The sequence below is a fragment of the Meles meles genome, chromosome 19 (genome assembly GCF_922984935.1).
Source record: "Meles meles chromosome 19, mMelMel3.1 paternal haplotype, whole genome shotgun sequence".
Lineage (NCBI taxonomy): Eukaryota > Metazoa > Chordata > Mammalia > Carnivora > Mustelidae > Meles > Meles meles.
The window spans coordinates 40,707,656-40,717,414 of NC_060084.1; the positions used below are offsets into that span (position 1 = coordinate 40,707,656).

Sequence of the window (9,759 nt, forward strand, 5' to 3'; positions counted from 1 at the left end):
GGTTTTTTGTTTTCTTATTGTTTGAAGAATTCCTTATAGATTTTTGATAATAGTCCTTTATCAGATAGGTTTTTTACAGATATTATCTCTCAGTGTCTTTTGCAGAGCAGAAAATTTTAATGAAGTTTAGTTTATTAATTCTTTCGTGGACCGTGTCTTTGATGTTATATCTAAAAGTCATCATCAAACCCAAGGTCATCTAGATTTTTTACTATGTTATTCTCTAGGAGTTTTATAAGTTTGCATTTTGGTCTGTGATCCATTTTGTGTTCATTTTCGTGGAGGATGTAAGGTCTGTGCCTAGATTTTTTTTTTTTTTTTGCATGTGGATGTTCAGTTGTTCTGACACCGATTGTTGAAAAGACTATAATTCTTCCCCTGTATTTCCTTTGTTCATTTGTTAAGTGGGTTATGTTTATATGGGCCTATTTCTGGGCTTTCCATTCTGTTCCAATGATATGTCTGTTCTTTCACCAATACCAGTGTCTTGATAACTGTAGCTTTACAGTAAATCTTGAAGTTGGGTAGTGTCAGTCATCCAACTTTGTTCCTCTCTTCGTCATTATACTAGCTATTCTGGATCTTTTGCCTCTTCTAAAAACTTCAGAATCAGTTTGTTAATATCCGCAAAATAACTTTCTGGAATTTTGGTTGGGATTGCATTGAATCCATAGGTCAAGTTGGGAAGAACTGACATCTTGACAATATTCAATCTTCGTATTAATGAAGAGTTTTGTAGTTTTCCCTATATAGATCTTGTACATATTTTGCTATATATATACCTAAGTACTTTATTTGGGGGTGTGTGTAAATGGTAGTGTTTTTAATTTAAAGTTCCAGCTGTTCATTGATGGCATATAGGAAAGTAATTTATTTTTGTGTGTTAACATAGTATCCTGCAACCCAGTGTGATCACTTATTAATTCCAAGATAATTTTTGTTGATTCTTTTAGATTTCATACATAGACCATCATATCATCTGTGAGCAAAGAGTTTTATTTCTTCTTTCCCAATATGTATACCTTTTCTTTCCTTTTTTGGTCTTATGTTAGCTAGGAACACTAATCAGTATTTGTTTCTTTTCTTTTTTTTTTTTTTAAGATTTCATTTATTTGAGAGAGAGAGCGAGCTTGTGCACGAGTGGTGGGCAGGGGCAGAGTGAGAGAGAGAAGCAAACTCCCTTCTGATTAGGGAGCCCAATGTGGGACTCCATCTCAGGTCCCTGAGATTATGATCTGAGCTGAAGGCAGATGCTTAATGACTGAGCCACACAGGTGCTCCCCATATGAATGTTAAGATCAGTGTGTTTATTTCTGCAAAGAAGTCATCTGGGGTTTTCATAAAGATTGTGTTGAATCTGTATTACATTTTGTGGATTATTCTTATTTTAGCAATATTAAGTTTTCTGATCTATTGAAAATGAGATATCTTTCTGTTCATTTACATCTTTAGTTTCTTTCAACAATATATTTTTTTTTTTTTTAGTTTTGGTCTGTAAGTTTTGCACTTCCTTTGTTAAAATTATTATTAAACATTTTCTTCTTTTTGATGCTATTCTAAATGGAATTGTGTATCTGATTGGACTTTTAGATTGTTCACTGCAATTGTATTGTATAAAAATACAATAGATTTCTGTGTATTGATTTTGTATCCTGAAACCTTACTGAACTCATTTATTAGTTCCAATAGTTTTTTAGTTGATTCTTTAAGATTTTATATATGCAAGGTTACGTAATGTTCAAATAGAGATAGTTTTACTTTTTTTCCAATCCGGATGGCTTACATTTCATTTTCTTTCACATTGTGTCTTTTTGGAATATGGAAAAACTGATTTAGAACTTGCCTGTCTCATACCAGGCTTGTGACATTCAGTGTCCATCTGTACTTTCACATTCTCTTCTCCACCACACTAAATTCCAAATTCTTTTCCTCATATCCTGCAGTGTGACTTGTGCTGGTTAATTATCACCTTGCCCCTGCTCCCAATCTAGTTTTATTTGTCTGGCCATCTGTCATTAAACACAGCTGTTCAGCCTCTGCTTCTGGTGATGTCTGTGTCATGGTGGCATTGGTCTTGTAATTATTCTCATCTTCACGATTGGAACTCCTAATTAGAAAACATGATCATAATATTCACAGTGTTAAAAATTTTGCTAGCAAGATCTTGAAACACAGCATACCAGTTGCATAGGTAAAATCAAAGGCAGTCCATTAACACTTGCGATTACAATGCAGTTTCGCTGTGTGAATTCATGGATGGCCCATTAGCAGGAACTTAGGGTGAACTGCAAGCCATGGAAAACTGACAGCAACTATGGAAAGTGGATCATGTACCTATGCATATGCATTAGTCATTAAAAATAGTTTTGCCTTCAGTTCCTATTTTGGGGCCACTGTGGGGATTTTGTCCTTTCCCTCAAACTTCCACATCCATTGTTGAAAAGTGGGACCTTCTGCACCCTGGAATGGGTTTGCTGGGATGTAGGACTTGATGGTGCAGAAGGCGGGATGGTCCTGGAGGAAGCAGGTCACCCTAATTCTGCTCCTCTGCATGATGGGGTTCTTCACATTGTAACGTGGATGCAGTGCGCCTTCCTGGGGCCTCCCAGCTGAAGGGGCCCATCTTGTGACTGCTGGTTTGCTGTTTAACTTGTTTTAGGACAAAACCATGAGACTATGGAATATTGAAGAAATTGACGAAATTCCTTTGGTAATCAAGTACAAAAAGGCCCTGGGCTTAAAGGTGAAACAGGTTGGTGCTGGGTAATATTAAGCTCAACGAAGGCTTTCATTAGTTTCCTCCACAAATGAATTTATCCTTTGAACCAACATTTATTGGGCAACTGAGGATAAAACCATGAACAAACGGACTGAAATTCTTGCCCTGAGGGAACTTATGTTCTAAAAGAGGAGGCCATGAAAAAAGCAGCAAGAAAAACATGTCGCACATCCCATAGCAATAAATAATTTGGAGAAAAATAACGTAGGGAAAGGGGAATGGATGGGAATGCTGGTGACACTTTATTTATTTGAGAGAGAAAGAGCACATACCAGGTGGGGGAGGGGCAGAAGGAGAGAGAATCCTCAAGCAGATTCCCTGCTGAGAGGGAAGGGAGCTGAATGCGGGCTTGATCCCAGGACGCTGTGATCATGACCTGAGCTGAAATCAAGTCATCTGCTCAACCCACTGAGCCACTCAGGTGCTCCTGCTGGTCACACTTGAAAGGATGGCCAGAATAGGCCTCACTGAGAAGGTTAACATTTGTTGAAGACCTAAGGCGGTGAGGGAGTGAGCTGTGCAGATGTTTATGGGAAGAGCCAGTGTGGAGACTGAGGCAGGAGTGAGCCTGGGGTATCTGAGGAGTGAAATGAGTCAGAGGGGCGTGGCTGGACACACAGGTGGACACGGCATTAGCCTCCCATGCTTTAGCAGCAGACCCCTTGGTCAGGCCCCCAATGCCCAGTGCCTTCCCAGGGAAGGGGCTCAGCTGCTTGTTTTTCTCTAGTGGAGGACGGTGGTAGTAGGGTGGATGGACACATCTGCTTCACCAGGTGTTGGCCAGGGATGGCCACAGTCTATCCCTGGGTGCTGGAGGCTAGTCCCTATGAGGGCCTTGCAGTATAGACAGTTGGCTGCACCCTGAGAGGCTTGAGGAGTCCCTGGTGGGTCCTCTCAGTCCTTCTTCCCTGCAGGAGAAGCCACCTAGGCTTGTCTTCTCTTAGAAGGCCCAGCCAGGAGCTGCTGCTAGAAGTGGCTAATCTGTAGGGCAGGGAGATGAAGGGTGGGACCAACACGGACCTTGTCTTTGTGGCCAGCTGGTCCTCATGGCTTGTGTGGCCATGTTGGCCCTTGGACCCTAGAAGTTGACTGGCTACAGAGCAGTGCTTGCCTCTGTCTTCCACCTGTCCCCTGGGATGGGCCCTCAGGGGCTGCCTGTTCTGAGCCCTGCCATTTTGGGGTTGGGCCATGGGAAATTATGCTGCAGAATAAGGTAGGTAAAGGAACAAATCTCTTTCTTACAAAACAAAGAAAAGAAAGAGACATACTTGAAGCTCTTCCAGAGATGAGCCCTCTGCGTTTGTCTTGCTCAAAATCAATATAAGAAACCTCAGAAGCCAGATTTCCCAGAGGGCCTGCCCTGGGTGGGATGTGGCTGCCTCTCCCAAAGGCCTTAGTGCCCTGAGTAGACAAAGGTAGCAGAGCACAGAGGCCTGGCGCAGAGGCATGTCATCTTGCAGGGGGATGCTGCTGTGGGAGGCATCCCTGAGACCCCTGCCCGTGGCCTGATAGCCTGGCCTGTGGTGTTGCTCACTTGTGTGTGGGAAGCAGGCACGGCGGGTGAGCTGTGCTACTGTAGGCACTATTCTCTGTGCGCCGTGGCCCGAAACAGGCTGAGATGGAGGCGGAGGCTCAGCACCTTCGTCATCTAGCAGAAAGTACTGCTTTGCTCAGAAATCTTGCCTACTTGCTTCTCATGTTTCCGTAAGTTAGGTCCCCGGGATGTCGGGTTAGGATAGCCCCTCGGCCCCAGAGTTGTGCTCTGTGAAGGTTAGAGGATGGGGTTAGATTCCTACCCCTGTCCTCTCCACTGTCCAGCGGCTTGCCACTCCTGCCCCCAGGAGTCCCATAGCAGGGGATGGGCTGGTTGTACCTGCACAGTTTCTGTGGGGCGGAGAGAGGGAGAAGCCCGTGTGCATTCTCTCTCAGTGGCCTGCAACGTCCACGCTTGTGGGGGCAGAGACCACAGAGCGGAGAGGCAGCTCTTGCCTTGGCCTGGCCAGGGGGGGGTTGGCTCCGGTGGGAGAATCCTACCTGGATGCCTTGGTTCCCTGTGACCAGCACTTGCTTTTACTCATTTCATATCAGTGTGAAGTATGCGACAGGCCTTTCTCCAACTACGAAAGTGACATCTTTTCTGAAACGGTCACCAAATGTGTGTTCTGCCGGATGGATGCAAAAGGCTCGTTAACAGAGGCCTCATCATCATTAGGAGGGCAAGACTCACCATCACAGGAGTGCAGCCCGACCGCCAATGACTGATGCTCACTGGGATTGCTGACTGACTTGAGCACGGGTCCCCTGTGGAGCAGGTTTTGGGGCTCTGAAGGAACCTTTCTCTACGGCTGGACGCAGCCTGGGTGAGCGTGTCAGACTGGGGCAGGGGCACGGCCTCAGCTCCACAGCCCCCTTGGGGATCAAATACTGTTTTTAGATTTCATGCAGAATAAATCTCGATTCCTTTAGAAAACAAGTGTGCATGTGAATTCTAGAAGCACTTTTGCTACTCCTAAGCTTTCATGTCTTGGTGTTCATTCTGTCTCCTTTTACAAACACATTCTGGACTCTGATGTTGTGCTGTGAGGCAGCCAGGCCAGCACACACAGCTCCTGAGGATAGCTTGGTCAAATGAATAGGAAGATATGTGGGACCCCTCTGCGGAGGAGGCAAGGCACTGTGGGTATCTCACTGGCTAGTGCTCCCAGATGGCCATCGACTCAGGGCACAGGAAGGTCAGAGGCAGGTGGGTGGAGGGCACTGCCATCACGGAATGTTTCATGCTCTCCACCCCAGACTTTTCCATTTCCAGAATGCCCAGGCGGGTATACAGTCTTCCCCCTGCTTCCACAGTGCACCCCACACTCCACAAATCAATGTCTTCGGAAGGCACAAAGGTTTCAGTTAACGGGAAGGGCTTCCTTTCCCATCTGGTATGGCTCACGTGATTTCCGTCAATCAGGAGAATGCCCCTTGGTTTGTCTTAAAAACTTAACTGCAGGCCTGGTTTATTTCGTGTCAACTGACTGGCATCCCATAACTCTGCCGGGGGGGCACCAGAAGCTGGTCACTATTTGGGCAGGTCCTGGGCTGGGTGCTGCCCTCCTCAGTCGTCACCCTGGTGACTGATCAGACTGGGGCTGGCTGTTCAGGATGTCTCCATTTATTCACGTCCATGATGGATGAACATGTCAGAGCTCCACTCTGCGCCCTCCCAGCAACCGGGCTGTCTTTGGAAGGGAAGTCCCATTGCTAAGCAGTCTCTCTCGCCCTGAACAGATGCGTCCCCCTCTCCGCTGTGGGGCGCGGCCAGGCTGCAGGTGCCAACAGTGCCCCACTGATGGGCACACACGTGGCTTCTTGGGTTTTGCCTTTGCAGGTGATACCCCAGTGACCCGTCCCGTGCGTCCGTACTTGCAGAAACTTACATTTCCGTGTTTGAGGCTCTCTGGCCGGAGGCGCCGTTGGGTGAAGGGGGCCGCCGCGTTTGGTTTTGCAGTTGCTCGCAGGCCCTCTAACGAGTGTTGGGGCGAGGTGCCTGCCGCGCCCGGGAGAGGAGACCCAGAAGCAGCAGGCGGGAGGCCTGGGCGGGGAGGGCCCCGCTTGCTCCCGCAGCACAAACCTCCCCACGGGCGGCGTCGGGGGCCCCCTCGAAGCTCCCGGTCCCGCAGGGCCAGTCGGGCGCCCGCGATGTCCTGGGAGAAGCGGCACGACGGAAGGGCCGGTCTCGCCAGGCGGGTGGAGGCGCCTGCAGGGCGGGAAGGGCCGCCGACTGCGAGCGCGGCCCCGGAGCGCCGCCGCCTCCCGACACAGGGCGCCGGAGCGATCACTGCGCGGCTTATTCACCGCGGAGCCACCGCGAGGTGTGAGCCCCGACCCGACCCCCGGGGCTCAACCTCGCAGGACGGGCTGGGGGGCTTCCCGCCCCTGGTCTGGAGGGCAGAAGGCCCGACTTTGCGCGGACGTCCCCCAAACACCTGGCCACGGAGCTCCGCGCCTGGGGGCAGACGCGACAGAGACCGGGAAGACCCACCCGCCGGCGTCTCTCGCGCCACTTGCTCCCGGGTTTCCGCGTCCGACCCCTTCGCTCCAGCCCCGGGTGTGACCCGAACCGGACACCACGCATGCGCCGGCTGCAGGCAGAACGCATGCGCACGCACACAGCGGATGGAATAAATGGTGATGGGGAGCAGATTCTCGCGGTGTTCGTGCGGGCGGCGCCGTGGCTTAGTTGGTTAAAGCGCCTGTCTAGTAAACAGGAGATCCTGGGTTCGAATCCCAGCGGTGCCTCAACCGAGCGTCCCGGCTCTCTTTTTACCAGTGCACATTTTTGCTCGACTGTTTAGCGCCCCTCTCACTTTGTGTGTGTAAAGGTGAACCTGAGAAGCCAGTTTCGCCCGCCCCCTGCCAGCGCAGAGTCTTTTCCTCAGGTCTCCGCGGGCGGTGGCGTCCGCGTCCCCCGCTGCTGGGCTGAGCAGGGCGATCAGAGTCGGTATCCCCAGGGCGCCAGGTGGGAAGCACACCCCCGAGGCCCGGCGCTCTGGCTGCCGCACAAATAAGGGGCCGCAGGGCCTGACCCTGATCAATTGTACTGGAGTCCCTGGGGGTGCAGCGAGGCATTGGAATTTTGAACAGTTACCCAGGAACACGCAAGTCAGACTCTTCAAAATTCATGTCAGAAGCAACAGGACAGTCCCAAGGAGCTGTAGGGATGGCAGTTCCGGGATCAGCCGGTGTTCCTAAGAGCCAAATTCATCTCCTCCAGAAGCAGCATCTCTCTTTCTACCTCTCCCATGCGTCTGGGGTTATTGTCTGTTTCTTTTCTTGTTTTGGGGGGGTCAGTTGCAGTTCTGATAGGCGCCTCCTCCCCAATCCAATCAGAGGTGAGTTTAGTGGTAATAGGGCTTGAGTCGTTGTGGGGTTGTGGTTTTCCTTGGCGCATCTTTACTGCTAGCCTGAGGTATGCCCTGTCAGTTTTGAGCACTGGCCTGTTTGGTGGCCAAGGGGAGATGTTGGTTGGGTACGTAAGTCTGGCTGTCGGGGAGGGTCAGAGCAAGAAAAGCATTTGTGGCCTCAGCCACGCATGCAGAGGATGACCTTGAACCCATCGGATTGGGTGAGCACCCTTAGGCAGTGAGCAAAGGCTGGAAAGAGAAATAGGGCCTGGGTTAACTCTACCCCTCCTGTTCTTTAAAAATGCCACGCTATTTCTGTCCCAGGGCCTTTGTGTTTTCTGTGTGTTGTACTTGGAATGCTGTTTCCTGGGCCCTTTGCAGGAATGGGCTTTCTCATTTTCTAGCCTTCCTTAAGGGTATGCCTTGGGAAACCTCCCCTGGCCTTTCTCCTGGGGGAGACAAGGACTCCCCCAGGCCAGCCTCTAGCACATTGTACTGACTCTGTCCTTTAATAGCCTTTTCATAATCTAAACTTGTCTTTTTTGTCTATTGTCTGTCTCCTCAAAGAAAATTTAGCCCTAAGGCGTAGGGAGCCACGTATGCCTATATTGACCTCCATACCCCAAGCACAGAATGGTGTTTGAAACATGGTAGGCATTTCGACACATGACTTTAAAAAAATGGATCCTATTATCTTGATTGGATTACATAATCTGAGGTTTTTGGACTAGTCCATCTTTTCAAATAGTGTAAGGCAGCTCTTCTCAAAATGTCCCTAAGAGCACCTAAGACCCTTTCAGGTGGTCAAATCGATTTTCATAATGATGCACAGATGTTTGTTGCCTTTTTTACTATGTTGACATTCGCCGTGGTGTGCGAAAGCAATGGTGAGGAAAATTGCTGGCACCTTAGCAGGAATCAGGGCAGGGGCACCAGAGGACCCCAGCTGTCACTGTGTTTCTTCTTCACCACCACTTTTGTGGGAAAAAGAAAAAGTCAGTTTCCCTTAAGAATGTCTTTTGTGAAGCAGTAAACATTATTAGTTTTGTTAAGTCTAGATACTCGAGCACTCAACTTTTTAATCCTCTGTGTGAGGAAATGGGACGTAGGCAGAAAGCACGTCTGTGGGAGTCCTGAGGTACAGGAGTTGTTTCGAGAAGCAGTACTTGTGACTGAGTTGTTAGCAGACACGGCCACAGTTTTCATAAAGCACCATTTTTGCTTGAGGGAATAACCGACTTTTAACATCACTGCATTGCCATCAGTACCTTTGAGAGGCGGGTCCAATCCGAGGGGAGGGTGTCAAGGCATGTGGAGGGCATGAGGACAGGCTCTGGGAGAAGGGCTTAAAGCCAGCGTCTTCTTGGGCAGGGTGGGAGGGGTAGGGGTGGGGGACAGGTGACCAGGAGCCAAAGCTTGGTTTCGGGCTCTGTGGTTGGTGCGTGGGATGCATGTTCCTCAGGATTCCTCCAGCTGAAGAAAACGAGCCCTTCACTGGCTCCTGACACTGGGAAGTTCAAAGGGGGTAGTGGCTTCCTGCTGGTGGCTTCATGGTCTCCAGCAATGTTTTCAGGACCGATGAGCTCATTCTCCAACCCTTGAGGGTTGCTTCCATTGCGGTTGGCTCCATGTCAGGGGGCAACTGGCTGCTGGTGGCTCCAGACTGACAGCCCACTGCCCCCGATAACTCAGGGTGGAGAGTTTTCCATGGCTCTGAAATCTTGGGCTGAGTCTTGAGAGCAGGGTGGGGCCTCAGGTCTTCCTTGAATGTGTTCTTGGAGACCAGGGGAAGGAATGAGAAATGTGCGGTGATCGGCACAGGCCACACAGGCAGGTCCCTGAGATGTGGCTGGCCAGCTCCCCCCCACCCCGGGCTGAGCCCCCGGGGGGTATTGAGGGCCCAGAGGAAGGAGGGAGGGTGGATGGAGCTCACAGTGTCCTCCTCAGCATCTGCTCCCCATTGACTTCAGAGAGCTCCGAAGGAACCCTTGAAAATCCCCTTGACTACTGAGGGAAGAAACTAGAGGAAGAAGGATATATGCAATGTGATCGTGTTCATTATGCTTAAAAAAACCACAAATAGTATAT

At 49.7% G+C, this 9,759-nt stretch overlaps 1 protein-coding gene, 1 long non-coding RNA gene and 1 other non-coding gene across 5 annotated transcripts in view; 2 read left to right on the forward strand and 1 right to left on the reverse strand.

Annotated features, from left to right (window-relative positions):
• The window catches only part of WDR88 (WD repeat domain 88), a 43,360-nt gene extending 38,319 nt beyond the window's left edge, over window positions 1-5,041 (forward strand). For 2 of the 3 annotated variants that reach the window (XM_045988985.1, XM_045988987.1), the window contains exons 10-11: window positions 2,660-2,752; window positions 4,868-5,041. In XM_045988985.1, the coding sequence (XP_045844941.1) occupies window positions 2,660-2,752; window positions 4,868-5,041 (267 nt within the window). The remainder of the gene's footprint in view (window positions 1-2,659; window positions 2,753-4,867) is intronic. The other variant, XM_045988986.1, reaches the window with a different exon arrangement.
• LOC123931609 lies at window positions 279-5,134 on the reverse strand. Its single transcript, XR_006816282.1, has 2 exons — window positions 5,007-5,134; window positions 279-2,107 (listed from the first exon to the last, which is right to left on the reverse strand). It is a non-coding gene; the product is annotated as an uncharacterized LOC123931609 (long non-coding RNA).
• A 1,858-nt stretch (window positions 5,135-6,992) lies between these two features.
• TRNAT-AGU lies at window positions 6,993-7,066 on the forward strand. The gene has a single exon. It is a non-coding gene; the product is annotated as a tRNA-Thr (tRNA).
• The last annotated feature ends 2,693 nt before the right edge of the window (window positions 7,067-9,759 follow it).